The sequence below is a fragment of the Helianthus annuus genome, chromosome 3 (assembly GCF_002127325.2).
Source record: "Helianthus annuus cultivar XRQ/B chromosome 3, HanXRQr2.0-SUNRISE, whole genome shotgun sequence".
Classification (NCBI taxonomy): Eukaryota; Viridiplantae; Streptophyta; class Magnoliopsida; order Asterales; family Asteraceae; genus Helianthus; species Helianthus annuus.
This window is the reverse complement of record NC_035435.2, coordinates 137,055,152-137,082,864: the sequence shown is the minus strand read 5'-3', so window position 1 is coordinate 137,082,864 and position 27,713 is coordinate 137,055,152. Positions and strand designations below refer to the sequence as shown.

General features: G+C 38.0%; 2 protein-coding genes across 2 annotated transcripts; both read right to left on the bottom strand.

The window, feature by feature from the left end:
- Positions 1–1,289: 1,289 nt before the first annotated feature.
- Positions 1,290–11,187, bottom strand: LOC110932078 (disease resistance protein RPV1). The gene is made up of 7 exons (XM_022175439.2): positions 10,605–11,187; positions 9,362–10,457; positions 8,995–9,270; positions 6,387–8,888; positions 2,471–2,560; positions 2,183–2,306; positions 1,290–1,882 (listed from the first exon to the last, which is right to left on the bottom strand). The coding sequence occupies exons 1-5, from the start codon at positions 11,081–11,083 to the stop codon at positions 2,519–2,521; spliced, it is 4,395 nt and encodes a 1,464-aa protein (XP_022031131.2). The 5' UTR covers positions 11,084–11,187; the 3' UTR covers positions 1,290–1,882; positions 2,183–2,306; positions 2,471–2,518.
- A 15,797-nt stretch (positions 11,188–26,984) lies between these two features.
- On the bottom strand, positions 26,985–27,497 carry LOC110932077 (ALG-2 interacting protein X-like). Its single transcript, XM_022175438.1, has one exon. It carries the CDS (start codon positions 27,495–27,497, stop codon positions 26,985–26,987), a length of 513 nt encoding a protein of 170 aa, XP_022031130.1.
- Positions 27,498–27,713: the final 216 nt, after the last annotated feature.

Here is a 27,713-nt window from a genome sequence, read left to right as displayed (position 1 = left end):
GTGAAGATATCGTGGTCGAGCATGTTAGTGGCATCGATCAAAAGGCGGGTATTTTAACGAAAGCTCTTGGGAAGATCAAGTTCAAGGAGATGACTGAAAAGCTTGGAGTTGAAGACGTGTCAGTTACGAGTTCGAAATTCCGGGGGTGATTGTTGGAAATTTCGAATTAAAAGAGATTCCTTTGTGTGCAAGGCTAGGAACCATGGAGTGGATAATTATTAGAATATTTAAACGTGTTTAGGTTTAATTATTTGGTGATAATTATCATGTCCAATATAATAGGTTTATTAGCAATCCTAGTTATAATCTAATAGGAGTGTTTAGATTATAAATACACCATGCTTTGGGTATTAGTGATTGTAATTCAAGTTTTGAGTCAGTTTCTTGAATAATAATAAACGTTTGGGTGTTAGCCAAATACTTTGCAATTTCCGATTTCAATTTCTGTTCAATACCGATTCATCTTGAGCTACAACAGGTGTTTATTTTATGTACGTTTTGGATTGGTCTACGTTTCGACGTAAATTTTGTTTGGAAACAAGTCGGGTCAAATGTAATATATTTTCATTCAACGGCATGAATTCGGATTACTCTATGTTTTAACGTAAATTTAGTTCGGATACGAGTCGGGTTGATTGTAGTCTATAATTTATCACGTCGCGTACAGCGCCGCCGCAACGCGCGGCGGGTAAAAAAACTACATATGTCCTGAAAGCAACACTAACTTAATAACCGACTCTGTATTCAAATAACAAACTTAATCTTCAAAGAAGGATTACAGCAGCAGAGTCTTTTAATTCGCCAATTTCATACCCTGTTCCATGCTGTAAACATTTCTGTCCATTCTCTGTTTTATTTTTATTTCATTGCAACATGTTCAGTTGCTTCCATCAACACGGGTTAACAATCACATATATTGTAATATTGTTTAATACAATTCTGTAAAAAAGGCGAGTGAATTTGATGAAAGTCCATTACACTTTTTTGTTATTTGCCCACACAAGCCTTTTTCTTTAGGCCTGCTGCAGATCGTTGATTAATGGTTGATGGGTCAGATTGGAGACCAATGACTACAATTAGTAGCAAAATAAGTTTATGATTACCGTTGTTTGATGTATCACCTGCATCCATCTCCATAAATTTGAAAGGAGTTCTGAAGCATATTTATGTGAATGAAAGCCTATAAATGATCTTATATCACTTGCAAGGTCTTACTGAACTTTATTTAACTTGATCATGTCCAACCTGGCATCAAAACCCACACATTTTCATCAAGTACACAGTTTGACTTACTAAATAAGTCAACTATGTTAACTTATCAAACTTCACATTCTAAAATTTTTGTAGGTAGTTGGGGGATCATACTTTCATTGCACAATCATACTCTCAATAACCATATACCTAAATTATAAGCAGATTACTAAGAAGCAAATTATTAATAAGAACCTAAATAACCTGATGTGGGTGAACAAGACTCAAAATATTAATCTTCAAACTAGAAAGGTTTAGAGAAATAAACGCCCTTCAAAATCAACTTTCACATGGTCTGTTACTCCATATTTTCGACGAAATGCCAATTGCCAAATAGACTTGACCTTTTTCATTTGCCTACACAAGCCTTTTCTCAAGTCAACTGCGGATTGGAGACTAGTGGTTGTTGGTGCGCTCTGGAACATGATACTTATGAGCTTTAGCTCCAAAATGACAAAATGAGTTTATATTATCAACTGTTTGATTTGCCTCAAAGAACCTGCTTACAGCAAGAAGGATTGGTGCAATGTTCGATATGATGTCCTCTTCTTGTTTGTCTTCACTCTGATCTTCCTAGTCACTGAATCTTGTCACATTGAGCCATTCTTTTCCAAATTCTGCATCTTTCACTCTGCAGCGACGTGCAAATAACCAAAACATTAAGTAGTATCACGTGCATCAATATATCTGGATAAATTTGAAGTGAATTCTTAAGCATATTTATGTAAATCAAAACTGTTATTTGATCTTACATTGTTTATAAAATCTTACTGCACTTAATTTAACATGATCATATCCAACCCGGTATAAATATCCACCAGTCTTAATCAAGAACACAGTTTGACTTTCTAATGAAGTCAAATAGGTTAACTCAACTTTATAATTGAACTTAATAAACTTCACATTTTGAAATTGTCGTAGGGGATCATACCTTGAATACATGAGCAAATTATGAATAAGAACCCTCCAGCTTTCACTCTTTGTCACTGCTAACCCTCCTATCTTGCTTCCTTTACCCAAACAGCCCTCCAACTTATCTTTCTCATTATTTAGACCTGAAAACAACACAAACTTAATAACCAACTCTAATAACATGTTTCAAAATCTTGAATTAATAACATTTCAATCTTTGCATTGAATGGCCATTCTCTTGGTTTTTATTCTTAATATTTTATATTAACTAGGTATCATCCCATTGATTAGAAAAATGAGAAAGTACCGGTTAAGAATTCAGTGTGTTGTGGGCCGGAGTGCATGTTATCCACAGCTATATGTACCAGAAGGCCATGTATTCTGAAATTTGCGTTACCCACTACTAGAAAAAAGATAATTTTTAACGCACTTTTCCGTCACAAATGCGTCACAAATTGACATTTGCTACGGATTTGCAACAAAACCTTGATGTTGGAAAAAGCCCCGTCGGAAAATATTTACTACGCAATTACTACGCAAATTTTAACGTATTTCCTACAGAAATATGGTGTTAGAAATTTGTGACGCATTTACTACGCATTTCCTGTATATCAAAAAATTGCAACCAATTTGTGACGGAATATCAAAAAATTGCCAACGCATTTGTGACGGAATATCAACAAATTGCAACGCATTCGTGACGGAATATTTAAAAAAACAAAAAAAAAACTGGAAAATTCCATTTTTTTTTGCTAAAATTTGCAGGAAAATCAGCAAAAAAAAAAAAAAATACTGATAAGCAAATGATACATCGGCCTTTGGTTTGACCCGTTATCTAACGCGTCCTAGAAGACAACTGTAATTTGAGGAGAATGTACATCAGTTTGTTCACAGTAACCCGAAATCCTTGCAAATCTATCTTGAACTTTTGGATACCCCCCAATCCTAATCTCTCCTTCAACAACGCCACTTGTTTTCCTTCCAGCAAGAACATCAAGAAGTGTTGTTTTTCCAGCACCACTTACACCCATTAATGCTGTAAGAACACCGAGTCTAAAAGACCCAGTAACATCACAAAGTAACTGAAGTCTTTTCCCAGTGAAGCCATGCTCTCTCATTTCCTAACACAACAATCACCTATAGCATAATCTGAACGAAAGATAACATTTAAGATCTAAATGAGATAACTTTGACCATTTACCAGTGTGGGTTCAACATAGTATTGTAGATCTTGAAAGGTAATTGTTAGTGGTTCAAAAGGTAACACCATTTTTCCTGTAAGATAAGTGCACAGATAAAAATTGAACTTGAAACCAATTCGGATAAGTTTAGAATATGACCTTGTTCCATCTGGGAGAAAGAAATTCATTCACAGCAAAGCTTATTTCACCATATGACAGGGACAAAACTAAAATCCCCATTTTATCCAAGCTGGCATTGAAGCTGTAACCAATTCACATCCTTAGTTAAATCTGTAAACATTTATAGGGCTAGATATATAAAAATAAATTCAGGGAACCTACGGTGTGGTGAAGCCACCAAACGTCATCAGAAATTAAAAAAAAAAAAACAAACTTTAATGAAATCTAAGGTTTAAAAAAGCGAGAAAAAACCGCCTCACGCGGCCCGGGTTTTCGGAGCTGCATTCGTGTCCGTACGAGCACAATCAGAACTCATTTTTTGCACCCCCCCCCCCCTTGCGTGCGGGTAGGACTTGTGGTAAAACATGTCATAAAGCTACAATGGAGTAGTAAAGGCTTTACCTTATAAACAACCACTCACTTTGTTCCCACATTGGTGTGGGGACAAAGTATTTACCACCTTTTGAGACTTTCATTCACACACCCAAAACTTCCAACAAGTAGAATAGGTCATATTGATGTGTATAATATTTTATTATTATTTTGAGCGCTTCGAATACGTGAAGCTCTCGTTTTTCGCTTGAAGCTTCGCTTAAAGCTTTTGGAACCAAAACGCTTCGGAGTGCCTCGCGCTATTTTAAACCAAGGTTTAGGGGTAAATTTCGACCATCTGACCCGCTTCCTTTCTAGCTAACTTTTTATTTTAACCATTTGACCCGTATAAAACAAAAAAAGGACCATCAACAAGTTTTTTTATGTAGATGGGTTGAAACTCGAAAACCTATCACCTAAGATCTTATGAAGAACTTGAAAAGGCTCTCAACTAGTTTAGAAACACAACAAGATCCTACAAAATGTAAGCTTCGATATATGTTTGGCTACATCAAACAAAATACAGGAGCAGCCTATATCATATGTATATGTGAACAAACCTAACAACCCATAACATGTTCCAAACTATATACCTTCATCACAACAGTTGTTGAAAGATAGGCTAAAAAGTTAAAAACATGAACATCTTCAACAGAGTAGAGAGACAATCAAACAAACAAAAAGTCAAACCGGTTTCGCGACTTATGTATTGCAAACTAAAGGAGCGTAAAAAATGTTAGCTTCCATATATGTTAAGCACCTATGATATTATTTTATAATAAAAAAGATACTAAAGACCAGGTAACCAATTTCTATTGTTTGATTAGAAACTTATGACAGGCTCTCGGGCAATAAGTGTGTACAACCAGAACACTTGTTTAGTTCAAAATTCTCGATCAAAACTAATAATACTCTAAAATTGAATAACAACCAGAACAGAAACGATGATAATTTCTTACATCTTGAACTTTCTCAGCCTCTGCATCTACTGCTCCACAGGGAGATGTAGAGACAATTTTGATCTTCAAGTTTATCCGCACTATAATCAGCAAAATGAGGCCATTTAATTAATTCACACATAAATATATACGACTGCAAATGCGAATAAGCAACAGACGATTTCAAGTTTTCAACACAAACATCACATAGAGTTAACACTTCATACCAAAATCAATAAAATAAAGACTTCAAACAGATTAATACACTCCAATTAGTATGCTCTGAAATAGAATATGAGCATCAAACAATTTATTACCAATTTACAGATCAATTCAATTCTTCAACGAAGCATGAACATATCATCAAACTACAACAACTTCACAAGCTGGATCAAATCAATAGAAGCAGAACTTTAAAAGTAGAACGCTTACAAACACCGAGAAAAAGCAACACAGGGTTAATAAGTGAGAGATGAGTTAATGATACCTAGGGTTTCATAACTTTCGTGTCTAGATCCTAAACACACTAACAGGTACAAATTACCAAATAATACATACATACATCATTTCAACATTAATCTACAAAATTCCAACAACACACATCAAAAATTTACAATCAATCATAACAAAAATCACAAAAAAAAACCTAATTCAACAATCAAATTCACAAACAAAAATACCTAATTAAACAATTCAACAATCAAATTCACAGAAAAAAATAATCAATAACGAACCTGAAACCCTAGGTTTCGAAAAAATCATTTTTGCGGAGCAACAACAACAAGAGTACTGAGCCTCACAGTACATCTCAATGATGAACGCAACCACGAGAATCAAAAGCGTCATTCCGGCGATCAATGCGGCCTTGCCGGTGCTCTTGAGGAGCTTTTTCGCCACAAAACAGGTGTCGGATGTGACTCTTTTGCCTCTGTAAACAATTGTTGTTTCAGATATCGAAGATGAAACCCTAGCAAGCACTCCGTCTCAACATTATCCCCTCGCCTCCATGATCGATCGCAAGAGTTGAGAGATATTTTGATTTGGTTTGTATTCGGTTTTTAGGGTTCTAAAGATTACGTGTCGAAGGTTCTAAGGATTTAGATTACGTATAATTATCTAGAGTCCTTAGAATATTGTTTAAGTGTCGATTGTTTCCCTCGTGTTTAAGAAGTTACACGTTTAGTCCTTGGTCATTAAAGCAAAAAATTGTTCGTCACAAATGCGTCACAAGTGGCTACGCATTTCCTACGGAACACTTAATAGTTTCAAAAATTAATCTTGTAATAGGCTTTCGTTAACAGAGTAGTAAGTATGTATTTGATTGAAAAATTGATCAAGTCAATAATTTTCAAAATACTTCCGACACGTTTGTGAGAAATTGTGACAAAGTTATGATGTATTTTGCTTTTGTCACTATTGTGTAGCAAATTCGTTCTAAACATTAGACTTTTTTGTTGTCGTCGGAAATGCGTAGCAATTTTGTCAAAATTTGCTACGCATATTTTTCCGTAGGAAAACTCCGTAGCAAAACGACCACTTTTCTAGTAGTGACCGATGTAAAATCATATGACTCAAGCTGCCACCTAGACCCAAGAATACGCAGACCTTTCAATTGAAAAGTACTCTGAGGAAGATGCTTTATGCCTGTGCCTTCTATATTCAACTCTTTTAAACAATTTATACGACCAATTTCCTCAGGCAATTTTTCAACCAGAACACAATATGGGAGATGGAAACATTTTAGACGTTTCATCTCACATATGCTGTTTGGAATATCACGTAAGAATAGACACTCCGTCAAGTACAGCTCCTCTAAACACTCTAATCTGCCAAGATCCTCAGGTAACTGCTCAAGAAGCCAACAAGATTTAAACCGGAGAAGTTTAAGACGTTTCAACATACAAATCCTATCAGGAAGATGTTTGATCTTTGTTGACGACAAAGTTAGCTCCTCTAGAAACTCTAACTGGTCAAGCTCGTTGGGCACCTCTGGAATAAAGCCTTCGAGTGTAAGCTTCTTTAAACATTGTAAACCACAAATACTTCTCAAAGATATACTTCCTGATAAACTCGCAAGGCTTGTGCAACCACAAAGACCAAAAGAAATAAGCTTCCCAAGATTTCCGGACGGCGAGAGTAGACTTTCATTATAAACACAATGAAGCTGGAACTTAGGCAAATTAATGTCAGGGTGCAATGAAGATGTATCTAAGGATGTGACAGTTAGAATTAACTCTGTTCTAGGATCAACCTCAGGAAACCCTTGGTTAACCAACAGAGGTGCAAACATGACCCAGCCACTTAAGTTTGAGCAGGCAACCTTTATTAGACATCCAACAGGAACATGAACTTCTACCAAATCATAAAAATCTTTAAGATCTAACTCCTCAAGATTTGGAGTCAGCCCAAGGTCAAGGGTTCTCAACTTAGAACAACAAATTTTAAAGGATCTGAGCTTAAAACTTTCAATGGGCATGTGAAGTTCTACCAAGTCCTCACAATGGTTAAGATATAACTTCTCGAGATTCCGAGCCCCCTTAAGGTTAAGTGTTTTCAACTTAGGAGTACAGAGGTGGAGGGTTTTGAGAATCAGACTTTCAACGGGCATGTGAAGTTCTACCAAATCCTCACAATTTTCAAGATCCAACGTCTCAAGATTCCGACACCCCTTAAGGTTAAGTGTTTTAAACTTAGCATTACCGAAGTGGAGGCGTTTGAGCATCAGACTACTTTCAACGGGGATGTAAAGTTCTACCAAATCCTCACATTGTTCAACACCCAACTTCTGGAGATTCTGAGCTCCCTTAAGGTTAAGTGTTTGCAACTTAGTATTACCGAGTTGGAGGCTTTCGAGCATCAGACTTTCAACCGGCATGTCAAGTTCTACCAAATCCTCACATTGTTCAATCTCTAACCTCTCGAGATTCCGACACCCCTTAAGGTTAAGGGTTTTCAACTTAGTATTACCAAGGTGGAGGCTTTTGAGCATCAGATTTTCAACGGGCATGTCAAGTTCTACCAAATCCTCACATTGATCAATATTTAACGTCTCAAGATTCCGACAAACCTTAAGGTTAAGTGTTTTCAACTTAGTATTACTGAGGTGGAACCTTTCGAGCATCAGACATTCAACAGGCATGTGAAGTTCTACCAAATCCTCACATTGTTCAACACCCAACTTCTGGAGATTCTGAGCTCCCTTAAGGTTAAGTGTTTTCAACTTAGTATTACCAAGGTGGAGGGTTTTGAGCATCAGACTTTCAACCGGCATGTCAAGTTCTACCAAATCCTCACATTGAACAATATTTAACGTCTCAAGATTCCAACACACGTTAAGGTTAAGTGTTTGCAACTTAGTATTACCAAGGTGGAGGCTTTTGAGCATCAGATTTTCAACGGGCATGTCAAGTTCTACCAAATCCTCACATTGATCAATATTTAACGTCTCAAGATTCCGACACACCTTAAGGTTAAGTGTTTGCAACTTAGTATTACGGAGTTGGAGGCTTTTGAGTATCAGACTTTCAACGGGCATGTCAAGTTCTACCAAATCCTCACATTGTTCAATCTCTAACCTCTGGAGATTCTGACACCCCTTAAGGTTAAGTGTTTTCAACTTAGTATTACTGAGGTGGAACCTTTCGAGCATCAGACACTCAACAGGCATGTGAAGTTCTACCAAATCCTCACATTGTTCAATCTCTAACCTCTGGAGATTCTGACACCCCTTAAAGTTAAGTGTTTTCAACTTAGTATTACTGAGGTCGAGGCTTTTGAGCTTTAGACTTTCAACGGGCATGTGAAGTTCTACCAAATCCTCACATTGTTCAACATCCAACTTCTGGAGATTCTGAGCTCCCTTAAGGTTAAGTGTTTTCAACTTAGTATTACTGAGATGGAGGCTTTTGAGCTTTAGACTTTTAACGGGCATGTGAAGTTCTGCCAAATCAACACATCCTTCAAGATGTAACCTCTCGAGATTCATATTGAACCCAATATTCAAGGATTCCAATCCACAACCACGGAGGTCAATGAATCTAAGATTCTTTAGAACCTATCAAGAGCAAAACCTAAGAATGAATTACATGTAATGACAACACCAATAGATATATCGCATTATAAAGAGTGATGTAAACAAAACTAATTAATTATAATTCTACCTTTTCTCCCACTTCCCAATGTTGATCCGCATTGCTGTGCAGTATATCAAGGCCAACAAGATTATTTGGTTGAAATTTTTTGGGAAAACACTTAAAAGGGTAATTGTACAAAGACAAATATCTTAACCCATTTGGTAGGCATATCCTATCTTGACCAATATCATGAAATAGATGATCCATTTTAAGAAATCTAAGTCCCCTCATTTTTTGAAGACCTTTCTTGGCAACATATAGATTGACCAAACGCAGGTTTATACACTTTATTGCTTTAGTACCCTGTAATAAGAAAGCACATACATGAACCTCGTGTCATAAGAAATAAGTATGTGTTAGTTTTCTTTACCATACAAATAAACGTGAAACTTACCTTATTATTAACCAATATATCTTCAATCTCCTCTTTAATCCACAATCGGCTATGTCTGTGAGGCTCATTGGGGTGCAAACGACGAACAATATTCTTACCCATTTCTTCTATATGGTCATGCATATCCAAGCACCCATAACGAGTTACAGTTATAAGAGATTTTTGCTCAAGAACTTTTAAACCACTTCTGGCATGAAATCCGCAGCTTTCAAGCGCTCTGACTGCTCTTTCTTTCCACCAACCTTTTAGTATACATGCAACATCTAGAAATATTTCCTTGTAATCCTCTTCTAGTCCGTCATAGCTTACTTCCAATATCTTCAGAGTTTCCTTTAATGGAATTGTTTTTAGTCGGTCTAAAGCATCTCTCCATTCAAGCTCATCTTTACCACGTAAAAATGAACCCAGAACTTTGATCGTCAACGGAAGACCAGCAGCGTAATGTATGACTTGACATGCTAGCTCTTCATAACCTTGGTTTGGTATCAGTCTCCCAAATGCATACCTATTGAAGAGGCAATTTGCTTCCTCACGCGATAACAGATTGACGTGAAGAATCAAGTTCTTTGGCACTCCATATGCCAGCAACACTTGTTCTTCTCTTGTTGTAATGATAACTCGGCTCCCCGGCTTAAACCAATTAGGCTCACCAGCTAATGCCTCAAGTTGGTCTATATGATCCACATCATCTAGAACAACAAGAACCTTTCTGCCACGCATCATCCTTTTCATGTCAGATGCACCATTTACTATGATGTTTGGGTCATTTAACACATCTGAAAGTACTTGCTTTTGCAACGACTTCAAACCACAGGGGTTTCCTGACATTTCCCTTACATTCCCAACAAAGCTTGAACCTTCGAACCGAAAGGATATTTGATCAAAAACAGCTCTCGCCAAAGTTGTCTTCCCAGCCCCTCCCATCCCCCATATCCCTATCATGCGAACATCTTCTTCAATATCAATTTCTAAAGATGAAACCACATCTTTTGCACGTGTCTCCATGCCTACTAATTTCCCATCAACGCTCGAGTTAGTGAAACGTAGCTCTAGTGAGATCTCTTCCACCATTTTTGTGATCAATTTCGCTTCATGCCTGTGTGTCAAAGAAGATTCAAATAGATATCTCAAAATCCCGCATGAACAGTTAATCTCAAATCTAAAACATACAATCATATATAATTGATACACTCATGTTTCATAGATTAAAAATAAACAGAGATCTGTAGAGGGAATTATGTACCCATCAAAGATGTTCTTCAACTCCCACCCAGCGAGATCTGCAGCTTCTCTAAGAGCCTTTTTCCATTTCTCAGCAGATTCTTCCTCTTTATGTTTCTCAAATGCTTTTTCAACTGGGCCACTTTGTTTCCTGACTTCGGTAGGTTCCACATCATAGAAGACCGGGAAAGCAGTGTGCTCGTTCGTCTTCTGGCACTCCATAATCTTGACAAGTTCGTCTAAGCACCACGATGAAGAAGCATAGTTCTTGGAGAAAACAATAATGTAAAATTTCGAGTCCTTGATGGATCTGATGAGCTCATCACTGATCTTTTCTCCTTTCTTGATTTCTTCATCATCTCTGTATGTGTAAATGCCTTTCTGCGTAAGAGCGTGATAGAGATGATCAACAAAGTTTCTACGAGTGTCTTCACCCCTGAAACTTAAAAAGACATCGTACTTGAAGCTCTTTTGAACGGACGAAGCTGAAGTAGATGCCATTGCAATGAAATCTTTGATGGGGAAAGTTGTATAAGCTGATTGCAAACAAACACGGAAGTGATGAATGGCGTTGATATTATGAAGACTACTCTTACAGCACTGATTGAGAATTTGGCAGTCGGTTTTAAAAAAAAAGGTACAATTAATTATTTGGAAAAAGGAAGGCCACTTATTTGGTCAAAACTACAATAATTTGAGTTTTGAACAGGCAGGAAAAAGGAAGGCCACTTATTTGGCGAAAACTATAATAATTTGAGTTTTGAACAAGAGGATAATTAGGCCTATATGTCTTAAAAAAGAAATAATCGTACGTGAAAATACAACGGCGTTGGAGGGCTCCGTGGTGAACCGTGGTGGCACCACGCGTGGAACACCGCCGCCATTAAAGGTGACCACGCGTGGTGGCCACAACACGTCGTCGGCATCACGCGTGAAGAGAGAGTTTGAACTTTGGAAGCTTTGGGGTTAATCTGATAATCACTAAATCAACAAAAGGGCTTTGGTAAAAGAGGGCGTTTGGTTCGCGAAATGATTTGGAATTGGAATTGGAATTGGAATTTGTATAGGAATTAGAATTTGAAGGAATTGGATTTGGAATTTAAACATTCCAATTGGAATTGGAAATTATTGAAATTGGAATCTCAATTCCATTTTTGTTGTGTTTGGTTAACAAATGAATTGGAATCCATCACCCCGGCACCCACAACTACCAGTTCAGGTCAAAACGGTTCGCGTCGAAACAGTTCGATTCGAAACGGTACGGGTCGAAACCGTTCGCGTCGAAACGATACGAGTCGAAACCATTCGCATCAAAACGGTACGGATCGAAACCAGTATGGGTCGAAACAGTACGGGTTGAAACGATGTGGGTCGAAACGGTCGAAGATTCCAATGAATTTACTTTAATTACTTCACATATAGGAAGGATTTTGAATTCTTTTTTTTTTTCGAACGGACTACTGTAGTATCATCGTGCCACCAGCGGAACCACCCGATCATATCTATCTCCACTAGGCATAATGCTCATACACCAATTCAGGAGGAAACCCAATAAATATGAGAAAAACCCCCCTTGTGGGAATCGAAACCAGAACCTATTGGTCCACTTATCCCACCCCCAAGATGCCATTAGGCTATAAAGCCATGGGCAAAATGAATTCCTTTAGTTAAAGGTATTCGAAGGAATTCATGCCTAATTTCAATTCCAATTCCATTGTCAACCAAACACATGAAGATTGGAATTGGGATTCCAATTCTATCAAATTCTGGGAACCAAACATCTTAAGAGATGAAATTCAAATTCCAATTTCCTTAAATTCCATTGAATTCATGCGAACCAAACGCCCCCTAAGGCTTTGATAAAGGATTAAAACAAGTGTTTTGGCCACACTCCTGGATTCGCCTGAATCCGGCAATATGCACAGCCAGATAAACGAAAGGGAAGTGATCTGATTTCTTGGAGTTTCTTTTTAAGGGTTTTGAGGTAAAGCCATTCTAGTTGTTTTGTTCAGTTTCAAATTTTAAACTCTATATTTCTAATCCTTTTAAAACAGTACACATAATAATACTTAAATAGTAAACATCATATTATCAGATTACAAAAAAAAAAAAAAAAAAAAAAAAAAAAAAAAAACCCAATCACTAGTGATTGGCACCCACACTAAATTCCATCACTAGTGATACTAGTGATGGAATGATGCTCGATGAGGTAGCGTTTGATAATTGGGTGTAGTGAGTGATGGAAAACCATCACTAGTGGAATGCCCCTACCCCACTAATATAAAAAAACACTATGATGTGACCCGATTGTGAGGTGTTCGGCCTTATACCCATGGTTGTGGGGCATGTGTATGATTGATTTCCAGAAGATTAGAGGCTCAAAACCTTTATAAAATTCTGCTTTAAAAAGTCCTAAATGACTTCAAAGAGTTGGAACCATCCAAGCTCTTTCAACCTAAAATGTTAAAAGACTTGTGTTTTGGTGAAGGTGTGAACAACGAAAGCCTTGGCTTTCCAACCATGATTCCACCTACCTCACTTGTTTTAGTGGCAAGAATACCTAAGTAGCTTCCAAGAATGAAAGTAAGATAACTCTGCCTCACTTCCAACATTTGCCATGTTGGGTATGACAGGCCCGGGTTGTTCTTACTTAGCTACTTAGCAAATTAGGTAGTTGTATTTTCTTACTTTATTCATGACCGACCGAGTCATCAACTATGTTGATGACTTTGTGCTTTGTTAAATTATATAATGAAGTTTAATATATGTTCACCATCCTACCTCCTTGCATGACCATTTTCACTGTTCCTTACTTTATATTCATCCATATATATATATATATATATAGGGGGCTGCTAGAATGAGAACCACCCCGAGTTGTAAGAACCGCGAGAACCACACCATCCGGGTCGCCGTTTACCATGATTTTTTTTTACAACTAGATGTGTGTATTATAAACACAGCCGTAAAAAAAAAAAAAAATTAAACGCCGTGGCCGAGGGGGTAGTTTTTTATACCACAAGTTTGGTGTTTTTATTTTTTTTTCTTTTTTCTTTTTTTTTTACACCAAACTTGTGGTGTAAAAAACTACCCCCTCGGCCGCGGCGTTTAAAATTTTTCTTTTTTACGGCTGTGTTTATAATACACACATCTAGTTGTAAAAAAAAAAATCATGGTAAACGGCGACCCGGATGGTGTGGTTCTCGCGGTTCTTACAACTCGAGGTGGTTCTTATTTTAGCGCAATTCTATATATATATATATATATATATATATATATATAGGGTCAGGATTTAGAGAAAAAGGTAGAAAGTGCGAGAACGGTGAGAACGCTTATTGATCGTCCGATCAAAACAATCTATGGACTAGATTGGCACGGTGGCATTTTGGTAAATAACATCATTTTTATTACGTGGACGCGCTTCATTAAGGGTAAAAAAGGTAAAACACCATTTCTCACATAAACGCCATTGAAAAATAAAACGCCAAATAAATACAAAACGCCAATTTTATCATTGCGTAATTTTTTCTGGGTTTTTATTTAAGCCCCCTGGCTACAAAAACGCCACAAAATATGAAACGCCATAATATATAACGTCAAACCTTACATACGAATAAATGTTAATTACATTTTTTGTTATAAAAATAATATCCCGCCTAAACTACGCGTCAAAAAAACTTCTATAAATAGAAACGTCTCAGCACCTTCCGTTTATCACACCAAAAAAACACACGAAAAAACACAGTGGTTGCTAAAAAAATACAACTCAATGTAAAACGCCAAAAAATACGACGGCAAAACATCTTTTCTCTGATACTCAGTAATGTTCTGCATGAAGTTTTGTTGAATGATTTGTTACGTGAATGTAGAAAGATTTTGCTGCATAAGATGGACAAAATTGAAAAAAGAGGGACTGATGACACCCAAATGTCATTCTATCATCTTTGTTCTTGAAGAAGATTTGGATGATAAGAAGAGACCTATACCAGTGTAAATGCTACTTTGGCCTCGATGATTATAATGAAGATGATGGGCAGATAGCATCCCCCACAAACGGTTGATCTATATCTCCAACATCCACAAAGACACTTCAACACATGAACAAAGAAAATAAACAATGTCAAACCCAGAACGCCATTTATTTGTCACAGTTCTTGTAGTTTCAAAAGACAAAAGAGCCTGATGACACTAAATATTTAAATCATAAATTGCTTCTACTTTGTTTTTTTTTTCTTTATCTGTTCTTTGTTTTGTAATTTCAGTTAATAAACAACAAAAGTATTTAAATAGTATATAATAAAACGCCAAAATGAGCAAATGCTTGTAAAACGCCATAATGCCATAAAAACGCCCCCAAAAAACTAACAAACTATAATAAAATTACTTTGAACAACTACTATTATTAAAAAAAATAATAAATAAGCGTGAAACAATGTGCAAAGAATATAAAACAAAAAAAGTCCAATCGTTATCTAACCGCCATTGGAAAACAAAACGCCATAATTACAGCCGTCAAAAGATTTGACGTGCTACACCATGAAACACAGTTGAGTCTGAAAACAAAACACAGTAAAACTGTAAAAAACAGTAAAATGAAACGACGGAAAACATAATTACTAACATTTATAATATTAAAAGCCAAATTCTTGGGAAATTAAATTTATTTAACTTTTTCAAAACGCCATAATTACCTGTAACGCACGGGAAAAAAAGCTAATATAAAAGAAGACCATGAGAACACAAGATCAAACACGCCAAAAAATTTGACTAAAACGCCACATATTATCCAAAACGCCAAAAACTTTTAAAATGGCTAAGCTTATTGCATGGAGGTTTGAAAGAAAAGAGAAACGATTCATCATAAATTTCTCTGATAGGAGAAGGGTAAAGGTAAAGACAATCAAAGCCATGCTTGGAATGAATGAAAAGGTTCAGAAGGATATCATGGCCCTTGGGGTTCCAATGGACAACGATTGTGAAAGAACAAGAACTGTAATAAAAAGACTGAAGAGAAAATGTCCGGCAGAAGATGAAGATGATATTGACGATATTCCTATACCAAAACTTAGCAGTTGGGTAATGCATAAGGAAGAAGGAACGCTTGAATTGACTTATAAAAACGGGATGCAATATTCAAGGCCAATGGAAGAAATGTTGAAGATAGGTTTTCTATCTATCATTGAACAACTCTGTGATTTAGCACCTTCAAACGATCCAAAATCCAAAGATGCAGTGATATTCAAGAATAGGTTGCAGCAAAGAAGAGAGGAGCTAATGGCGTTATACGTAAATATGAAATTTGATGATGAAGAATCTGAAGAAAGTGATGAACAAAGCGATGGGTACATCTCTGATGTAATCCCACCTACGGAAGACTATTAGTTAATTTTGATTTCGTATTATTGTAATTTTAAAAAATATTAATCTATGGTAATCAATTATTAACAAAAAGATACAAAACGCCAAAAAATGACATGGAAAAAGTCATAATGCCAAAAAAATTAAGTATGTGACACAAAAAGAATTAATTCAACGAGAAGAAATCTGAGAAAAACAGTAAAACGCCAAATAATTAATAATTCTAGATAACGACAAAATGACAAAAACCCCTCGGACCCTGATCATGCCACGTGCCACGTGTTGAGACAGGATGCGTTCTCACACTTTTGAGCGTTTTCTCCTGAACCCGTTTCTATATATATATATATATATATATATATATATATATATATATATATATATATATATATATATAAGAGTAGGAGTTGGGTAGAAAGTGTGTTTTTCCTAGAAAGTCTAAGAAGCAATAAGAACGCGACATGTGGCATTGAAGGATTTTATCTAAAAAGGCATTTATGTACTTTCACAATCTATTTTTATTTTAGGAAATTATCTTCAATAACTATCCATAAATTTCGGAATTTTTTGTTTTCGATTTCTAATCTCACTTAATATCAATCATTTCTTCGTTTTCTTGCTGGAATCTATCAGCATGTTCTTGGTACTGTGTTTTAACAGTTTGTTCTTGGTGATGTGTTTTAACAGCAAGCAGATTCATACAGCTGTGTTTTATTATTCAGATTCATACAGTTGTGTTTTAACAGCAAGCATATTCATACAGTTGTGTTTTAGCATTCAGATTCATACAGCTGTGTTTTAACAGCAAGCAGATGCATACAGTTGTGTTTTAGCATTCAGATTCAAACAGGTGTGTTTTAACAGCAAGCAGATGCATACAGTTGTGTTTTAGCATTCAGATTCAAACAGTTGTGTTTTAACAGCAAGCAGATGCATACAGTTGTGTTTTAGCATTCAGATTCATACAGTTGTGTTTTAACAGCAAGCAGAGATTAATACGATGTGTTTTCTTGATGTTTCTTGACACTATGTTTTAACAGCAAGCAGATTAATACGATGTGTTTTCTTAATGTTTCTTGACGTTGTGTTTTAACAACATGTTCTTGGTGCCCTGCATGATTAATACCTGCGACTACGGGGTCTTTCGAACGGCTTCTGACAACTGATCCGGTGCTCTCCATCCTTTCTAAAGTTATCTTCTTCCATGATTGTAGTTATTTTTGGTAGGGATTGGAGTTTCGAAGTTGGGTTTGGAGAGAGAGAGAGGGAAAATCGTGTGAAATTAGGGACTGGGTTTGACTGACGGTTATCTAATTGATTTAAAACACGATATATTGACAAAATTGTCATTGACTTCATCTTAACCATTAAACACACCCATTGGATGGCCCAGATCGCTTTATAGACTTTCTAGGAAAAACACACTTTTCGCAGGATCCCTACTCTCTATATATATATATATATATATATATATATATATATATATATATATATATATATATATATATATATATATATATATATATATATATTATACGCTAACAAAAACCGCAACTCACACACCTTCATTTCCCTATAGGGTAACTTCAGTGTTCCAAACTCAAGAAACTCATCCAACTCACTTTGTGGAATCGCTACGTAAACCGAGTATACATGCCCTCTTTCCATTTTTACACTTTTGAATGCAATATATACTACCATATCACTCTTATGATTTCGGTATCAAAGATTATCATACTATAATGTAACAAGACGATTGTCACACCCCGATATTTCCATATTTTACCGGTGGGCCCGGTAGGGGAGTATCGTGACGTAGTTGATATCATTATAGTCAAACAACACAATATTTAAATGCACAGCGGAAGCAAAAGATAGATTTATTTCAACCGAATATAATTGTAATATTAAGTATCACAAATAGTTGAAAATAATCCACAGGTGGATCAAAATAAAAAGGAAACACTGTTCAACAGTTTTATAACATCCAAGCTTCCGAGACTTATTATGGATGCTAGGAGAAAGCCAGCCTATTACGAGTAGTACCTCCACTTAACCTTTTTGAGAAAATACGTCAGTTTACACTGGTAAATACAATTAACTGACTCATTTGGAAAAGGTTTAATAAAATTGATTTGAATGCACGTGGCACAAACTTTTTATAACTTGGGATAATTATTTGAATATAGCACTTGTAAAAGAATTACATGTTCCTTATGCGTTCAGTAGCCCGATCCGTAGACCGGGTTAAAGATCAATAGACACACCATATTATTTATTTAGGCACTGACGGGTGTACGCCTACACCCCGTGCTTAGGTCGTGGCCATTTCGTAAAATGATGCCAAGGATATCCGGGACATGGTCATTAACCCCCCAAAGACTTTAAGCAAACAAAACAATTTAAACGGGACATTTCAATGATTTAACCTTCATACAATTAAAGATTCAATGCCCGACCAAGCGGTATTTTATATACCGTACCCAAAGCCCGTACAGGGAAAATAAGTTAAAAATATTTACCTTTGCAAGTATTTATCACAATTAGCAATGCGGGTAGCTTTTACCGGGTCTCCTATTCTGGAACAAAGGTATATAATAACCTGTTAGAATCCTAACCGGTCTTTAATTAAGCCTAAACTTAGACTGGTTAGTTTTAAAGGAAGATACGGTTCGTACGCATGATTAAGCGAAGACCGGAATAGAATGTGATTTAGACCCGACAAGTTTGAAGACTTGTATAATATGGGTAAGCTAAACGCATTGTGGATTTTGAGATAAAAATGATAAGGTTTGACCCGTTTCGGCTAATTTATGCAAACTAGTTACATAAACCGAACCGAATGCGTAAGAAGCGTAACGGGTAACTAATAGGGTCCTAAATAGGTTTCCTAAGTTAATATGACTTATATATGTTGTGATATCAGTAGGATACCTTCCATTATCCCCAAAACGAGTTTAATCTCAATTTAAGCTCCGTAGGGGTATTTTGGTCATTTTAAAGATTATAAAAGAGATTAATTATACTTCTGTGTTTCGGGTCTGAATTAATCAGTAAATTAACTTATTTTAACAGGTTATATCAGTTGGTGTTAAGTCTTATATGACAAAATGGTTTTAAACCCATACTAGGTGTTTAATACGCGTAAAAAGCCGTTTTAAGCGATTTCCAAGTTATATCAGGAAATCTGAGTTTTTTGGTCAGTTTACAAGTTCAAAACACTTCATTTATTAAATAAAATCAGTAGCAATTGGATTGGTATCAAAAGGATTTGTAAAACTCATTTTATGGCCTAAAAGGGTATAATCGGTATTTACCGAATCAAGGCAATAATCCTGGCTTATGATCAGTTTTAAAATAATTAAAAATCTTCAAAAATCCCAAAATATTATATTACATCAGTGGGTAAATGGTTTGGTGCCAAAAATTGGGTTTAGATAGGCTTTACGCTAATTACGCCGTTTAATTAATAAAAAGCTTTCTAATTACGCTATTGAGCATAACTCCTAATCTAGACCTCCAACTGATGTGAAAATTTAGGGACATGTTTATAATTTAGTAACAAAGATTATTGTCCTTTCATATTTCCAAAATTCTCGTTTTATGGTTAAAAGGGCATTATGGTCAACATTAAGCACTTAACGGAAACGTGTAAACGAATCGGACAATCAATGAACCAATCACAGAGGGTTATACCATCATGTAGCCTGGTCCTAAGGAAGCTCTAAGGCATGTCTAAACCCACCTAAATCAGGTCAGAACTGAAGTCAAAGCAAAAGTCAAAGTTTTGCGACTGTCGGTTCCGCACCGAGCCTTAACAGAAAATTGTCGGATCAATCAAGCTTAGACCAGTTCTTATACTTATTACCAAGTTATATGAATGATAAAATAGGTTACACGCCTTCTACATTGTTAATTATGCGTTAATTCGAAAATTAACCTTCTGTTGACTTTTTCTAAACAACTTTGACCCGACAAATGGTCTAGTTAGAGCGGGAATCAGAGGGTGCCCTTTTAAGGGTTTAATGCCCACATAATTACCAACTTATAACTACCTTAAGTTTGAAAAATCGCTGGACCATTAGTGATTAATCAATAAGTCAAACCTTAATTACGACGGTTTGACTTTAAGCTAATTAACTAAGCAAAACATGTTTAAGGGAGGTCAAGGATACTTACAAATGTCTAATGCACGATTAGTGATGCTTGAGGAAGCTCCTTGTGCTCCAGAAATGATCAGAAATGGAGTTGTGAATGGATGCTCAAAGTGGCCAACATGAGGGTCCAATATATAGTGTTTGAATTTGTCCAAGATTGTGCCAAACAAGTCTATCCTGGACCCTTGATCATCCACAAGTGTCCCTAAGGCCTAAAAACCATCTTAGGAAGCACATGGTATTGAATCAAGGCAATTTAAGTCGGTTACAAGGCTGAACAGACAGTTGTCTGTGTTTTCTGCATCTGGCAGTCGCAGACGGCCCGCGTAAGGCCTTGGCCTATCCTTACGCGGCTCGTGTGAGGGTGATGATCAGGTTAAACAAGTTTCAACTTTTGCATTTTGGCCCCCGATCCTTTTAAAAGTTGTTTTAATCTCTTGTTTTGCACTTTGAGCCCTCATATTTGATTTCCAAGGGCTTCAAGACTTATACCATCTTTGTGAAGTCCTTGGTCACTTTATGTTTACCTGAAAAGTCATCAATTTCAATGTTGACGCTTCCAACCCCTCGAATACGAATTTTATCATAACTTTCTCATACGATAACGAAACTTGGTGAAATTTTTATCATGCATTTTAGTGAGCATAATTAATCGTTACAAGGCTTCGGGTTTGCTAAAAGGTCACTCAGAGGTATAACTTAAACATGTTGACACATTTAACCCTTGTAGTTTGTAATCTCCCACTTTCTTTCACAATTAGCTTCGTGTGATCCATGATTCATTCGTTTAAGGGTATAAACATCATGTAGGGTTATTGTAAAGTATATTTATCCATTGTTGACATTTTGAACCCTTATTTTCACATAGTTTCTTTGTTTGTCAACTTTAGTCCTTCTAGAGTATTCTTCCACACGTTCAAGGCTTATGACACGTGTTAACACATTATAGGACATGAATTTTCGAGGTGTTACATCCTCACCCCCTTAAAAGAAATCTCGACCTCGAGATTTACTGAAACAAATGAGGGTACTTTTCTTTCATTGTGGATTCTACCTCCCACGTGTACTCGGGACCTCTACGGGCATCCCATTTTACCTTCACAATCGGTACATGCTTCCTTCGAAGCTTCTTAACCTGTCGTTCCTTGATCGACACAGGTTTTTCAACAAACTTCAAGCTCTCATCGATGTGCACATCTGTATGTGGTATGACTAGTGATTCATCAGCTAGACACTTCTTCAGATTGCAGATGTGGAATACATTATGAATACCACTGAGCTCTTCAGGCAAATTTAACTTGTAAGCCACTGATCCGACACATTCGATAATCTCGAATAGTCCTATGCATCTGGGGCTTAACTTGCCTTTCTTGCCAAAACGCATTACCCCTTTCCAGGGTGATACTTTAAGCAACACTTTGTCACCTACCTCGAATTTCCAAGGTTTACGCTTTAAATCTGCGTAGCTTTTCTGCCTATCTCTGGCAGCTTTCAGGCGATCACGAATCTGGACGATCTTGTATGTCGTTTCAAAGACTATTTCAGGTCATGTCAATTGGACATCTGCAACTTACGCCTAACAAACGGGCGTTCTGCACTTTCTACCGTACAAGGCCTCGAAAGGCGCAGCCTTGATGCTTGTATGGTAGCTATTGTTATAGGAGAACTCGACTAATGGCAGGTGATTATCCCAACTATCACCTAAGTCAATCACACATGCACGAAGCATGTCTTCCAAAGTTTGGATTGTACGCTCACTCTGCCCGTCCGTTTGAGGATGGTAAGCCGTACTGAAATTTAAGCGCGTGCCCAAAGATTGTTGGAAACTCTTCCAAAAATGTGATGTGTATCTAGTATCTCTGTCAAAGATAATAGACACTGGTACGCCATGTAGAGATACAATCTTATCTACGTACAATTGGGCTAACATGTCGGAGCTATAGGTCTCTTTTATGGGTAGGAAATGTGCTGACTTAGTCAGTCTATCTACTATCACCCATATAGTATCATTTCCTTTCTTTGTCTTTGGCAACTTGGTGATGAAATCCATTGTCACCATCTCCCACTTCCACATGGGAAGTTCGGGCTGTTGTAGCAAACCTGACGGCTTCTGATGTTCAGCTTTGACTTGCGCACACGTCAAACATTTAGCTACATAGGTAGCTACAGACTTCTTCAAGCCTATCCACCAAAAGTTTGCTTTCAGATCCTGGTACATCTTATCAGCTCCAGGATGAATGGAATATTTAGAACTGTGGGCTTCCTGGAGGATAACATCTCGAAGTCCTCCATAAACTGGAACCCATATCCGTCCATTCAGCCTCAGAATTCCGTCCTTGCCATAGGATAACTGTTCTTCAGTTACTCCTAGCTTTTCATTAGGATAGTTAGCTTCCAGCACAGCTTCCTTCTGCGCAGTTAACAACCTTTCATTCAAACTATTCTTTACCTCAATGCTCATGGCATTGATTCTTATAGGCTTCACTCTTTCCTTCCTGCTTAAGGCATCAGCAACCACATTTGCCTTGCCTGGATGGTATCTTATCTCACAGTCATAATCATTCAAGGTTTCCATCCAACGTCGTTGCCTCATGTTCAAGTCCTTCTGATTGAACAGATGTTGAAGGCTCTTGTGATCAGAATAGATCACACACTTGATGCCATACAAGTAGTGCCTCCATAGCTTCAGTGCAAATACAACGGCACCCAACTCCAAGTCATGGGTGGTGTAATTCTTTTCATGCACCTTTAACTGGCGTGAAGCATAGGCAATAACTTTGCCTTTCTGCATAAGCACACATCCCATCCCGGTGTGTGATGCATCCCAATATACTACAAACTCATCGATTCCATCAGGCAATATCAGTACTGGAGCGTTACTCAACTTCTGCTTCAGAATATCGAAGGATTCCTGCTGCTTAAGACCCCAGTCAAACTTAATATTCTTACGCGTCAACGAAGTTAAGGGTGCAGCAATCCTTGAGAAGTTTTCAATGAACCGCCTATAATATCCGGCTAAACCTAGAAAGCTACGAATCTCTGTAGGCGTCTTCGGCTCTTGCCAATTCATGACAGCTTCAACCTTAGCAGGATCTACTCGGATTCCGCGTTCACTAACCACATGTCCAAGAAATTGGACTTCACGAAGCCAAAATTCACATTTAGAGAATTTGGCATAGAGCTTCTCTTGATGAAGTAGTTTCAGAATGCAATGAAGGTGCTTCTCAAGGTTAGCTTGGTTCTTCGAGTAGATGAGGATATCATCGATGAAGACGATGACAAATTTATCCATATAAGGCTTGCAAACGCGATTCATGAGATCCATGAATGCGGCAGGTGCATTAGTGAGCCCAAAAGGCATCACTAGGAACTCGTAATGACCATAACGAGTCCTAAATGCGGTCTTGTGTACGTCTTCATCTCTAACCTTCGGTTGGTGATAGCCTGACCTTAAGTCAATCTTAGAGAAGTAACTTGCCCCTTGAAGTTGATCGAACAGATCGTCGATCCTGGGCAATGGATACCTATTCTTGATAGTGACCTTATTAAGCTCATGGTAATCGATGCACAGACGCATCGATCCATCCTTCTTCTTGACAAATAAGATTGGTGCTCCCCAAGGAGACGAACTAGGTCTAATGAAACCTTTGGCTAGCAATTAATCTAGTTGTGTTCTCAATTCCTTCATCTCTGTTGGTGCCAACCTATAAGGCGCCCTTGCTACTGGTGTTGCTCCAGGAATAATGTCAATCCTGAATTCTACTTGCCTATCTGGTGGCAAACCAGGTAGTTCTTCAGGGAAAACTTTGGGATATTCCGAAATGACGGGGATATCCTCAATCTTAGGCTTCGGCTCATCAATGGTCACTTGTGCCATGTAGATGACACAACCCTTCTTCAAACACCTAGAGGCCTTAAGCATAGACACTTGCTCAGGCAGTCCATACTGGGTATCTCCCTGAATGGTAAGTGATTCACCAGACGGAGTCTTGATCACCACTTGTTTCTTATTGCAGACAATCTGGGCTTGGTTATGAGATAACCAGTCCATGCCTAAAACTATGTCGAAACCGGCTAACTTCAAAGGAAGTAGGGATAAAGGAAAAGAGTGGTTCTTAATGGATATGAAACATCCATCTAATATAGTTGAGGCTGTTTCTAAGGTGCCATATGCTAATTCCACCTCATACTTCACACTTAAGGTTTTAACAGGTAATTTCAACAATTCACAAAACTTATTATCTACGAACGACTTATCAGCGCCTGAATCAAATAACACTCCCGCATAAACATCATTTATGAGGATAGTACCTGTGATCACATTGTCGTCCTGGACGACTTCCTTGGCATCCATCCTAAAGACCCTAGCATTGGTCTTTTTCCCTTCCTCAGCTTTCTTTGCATATTTGGGGCAATTTGTCTTAATGTGCCCTTTTTCGTTGCAACTGTAGCACGTTGCGTCCTTCAGCTTCTTGCACTCTAGGGTCTTATGTTCTGAAAATTTGCAAATCCCACATGGCCTCGGCTGAAATTGGGATTTTGAGTCAAGTCTGCACCTCCCAAAGTGGTGCTTCTTACAAACCTTACACTTGGGCTTATCTCCAGATTGATGCCCATCCTTCTTAGATCCAGACCCCTTCTTGTGGTCATTGTTTCCCCTGTGCTTCTTGTCTGACCGTCGTGAACTGTCATCTTCACGCTTCCTTTTCTCGGCATCCGTGTTCCTCAGCGATCTCTGCCTGACCGCGTCCAATGTGAGGGACAAGGATATATCAGCTGCAGACCTGAATGTAGCTGGCCGAGAGGCTTTTACACTTGCCTTAATCTCTGGGGCTAAACCCCCAATGAAACGAGCTATTCTTTTGGGTTCCGGGGTCACCAGATAAGGAACCAACCTTGACAATATTAAAGCTCGTAAGGTAAGCTTGGCAATCCAGATTTTTCATTACCAATGACAGAAAATCCGACTCAATCTTTTTAACCTCATGCTGAGGACAGTAGTTCTCCCTGATGAGGGTAACAAATTGTTCCCATGTCATATTGTACAGTGGAATCTTCCCGGTGGCCTGAATCAACGATCTCCACCAGGCTAAGGCCTCACCTTTGAACGATTGAGATACAAACTTTTCTACATCCTTATCAGCGCACCCGTTGATATCCACCACAGTGTCCATTTCATCCAACCATGTCATACAATCAATTGCCCCTTTCTCCCCAGTGAAATCCCGGGGTTTGCAGGAAACAAAGTATTTGTAAGTACAGGACTTGGTACGTGGTTTATCATCAAACACTATCTTCTTGGATGGAACACTGTGTTGATTAGATGAATTTCGATCACCATCTTTCTTTTGTTCCTCTTTCTTAGAGGGTGGCTTGCTAAGAGCCTCTGAATGAGTTTTAGGGACAGATTTAGGGGGCGGAGTGGATAGGGCCTTGCTTCGAGTCCTGCTAGATCCACTATACTGTTGCTCCATAGCTTTAGATACAGCTGTATCAATCAGTGTACGGAGTTCTTCTGGTTACATTAATTCTAGTATTCTCATTATTCCCCAGGGGATGACTGTTGATCTCATCCGAGCCAGCCATTTATCTTGAACTGTTACATAAGATATTGACAATAATTTATTTGTGAGTTTATTATGGAATTGTCTTTTAAGGTAATTTTATTAACCGTGGTAAACGTAGACCATATTTGGTTAATTCGTTACTCACATTTATTTAGGATTTCTATTATAATTTATCCTAATTATAAAACAATAACAGTATTATTAGTAGCACAAAAGGCCTAGTTACAGTGACATTTTTAAATCATAAGCCATGATTTCAGAGAATCAAGGCATTAAGGTTTGAACATAGTCCTTTACCTTTTTCTGACAGGGAGTCGTAGACTACTACTGTCTTTTGTCTCATGTGGCAATGAGCATGGCCCGTAGGCACTATATTACCAATGGATGGCCAAAATATGATCATTTCAATTGATGATTTAAACTCATGATATATAGATCATTATTTTAGGTTAGGAATCTTTTGAAGAATCCTATTATAAGAATGACGTGTGTGATTTTGACGGCATCTGCCAGGAGCGTTAACATGTTTTCAGATGTTAACAGGGATTTGAATCTTTTAAAACAGGTCTTACCATCTTGGCCCAGTCTGATAATGATATGTAGGCTAGGTTGCACCTTTTAAGATTCTTATTAAATTTTTAATAGGCAGATTATTTTTAAGAGGAACGATTTTAATTTATTTATTTCCTGTATAATATATATATGCATAAATGACAGAAATGAAATTTTCAAACTTAACATTCCATTTAAAAATTAAAAGTAGTACACTTTGCCCTAAACGGGACTTTTTACAGAAACAACTTGCCCACGCAGGAGCTACACTGATAATACAAGTCCTCGCAGGGACTGATTACTAAAATAAGTGTCCACGCAGGGACTAACAAAGACAAGTCCACGCAGGGACTAAGTACATAGATAGATGGCCACGCAGGGACTAAACACACAGATAAATGTCCACGCAGGGACTTCATTTAAACAAGGAATTACAACAATACATATTGGGATTTATTGATCCCGCTTCTTCTTTCCTTTCAGCAAACTTGCTAAGCCATTTAGGAATCCCCGATTGTTCCTACGTTCTTTCTGAAAGTCTCGTTCCACCCTGTTCAGCCTTTGGAGGATTTCCTCTTGTTCCGGTGGGGAAAACCGTGGCGGCTGCGGCTGGTGCTGAAATGGTGGTTGAGCAGGTACTTGATACCCACGAGTTGGGTATCCCACTCCCCAGGGTGCTCCATATGGTCCTTCTGGGTGAAGGGCATTGTAGTTTACTGCCACTTGGTATGGGTCGGCCTCGGCATAGTTATAGTTGGTGTGTGCCGGCTACTCGAATGGATTGTACGCCGTTGAACCGGCGTACGTGGGGATTGGATTACCAAATCCCGATGGTGGCGGCGCGATGGGTGTAGAATTCACCTCTGATGCTGGAACTGAAGGCCCACCCATTAGTGGGTCCTCCTGTAGTGGCGGGTAGTGGCTGCCACTCGAATGATGGGGAGTACTAAAGTGAAAGCCCCCCTCTCGTACGGACATTCGTACGCCTGATCTTCTACGCCTCGGTGGTTCCGGAGGTGCTTGATATACTGCCGGCGGTGGTGGCGGTGGCGTGACCGCCACGAAATGCGAATCCTCAGAGGGATCCTGCTGCTGCTGTTGCTGCTGGTGGGGCGATGAGTGATGAGAGGGTGTAAAGTACCACTCATATTGGTTAAACCTTGCCTGGTAACTGTCTGGACCACGGTAGGGTGATCCATGAAAAGACGAACCATCAGAGACCTCAATAGGATGGTTGGGGGTCCCGGTCGCAGGCTCGACGGGATCCGTGTCCTCGTCCATGTCTATTGCTTGGTCTCCCGAGAAATGGTCTTCAGGTCCTAGTGGGTTAACACCCACTGGTTCTTGTATGTAGTTGGGTTAAACCGGCTCTGAAAGACAGGAATGGGGTCGCCAAAGGAATGGTGCGATAGGGATCGCTGTAACGGTATGAAGGAGTGGCGCGAGCCTTCGGGCTCGTTTTCTGATTGCGGCCCATAGGAATTGTAGTAAGGAGGC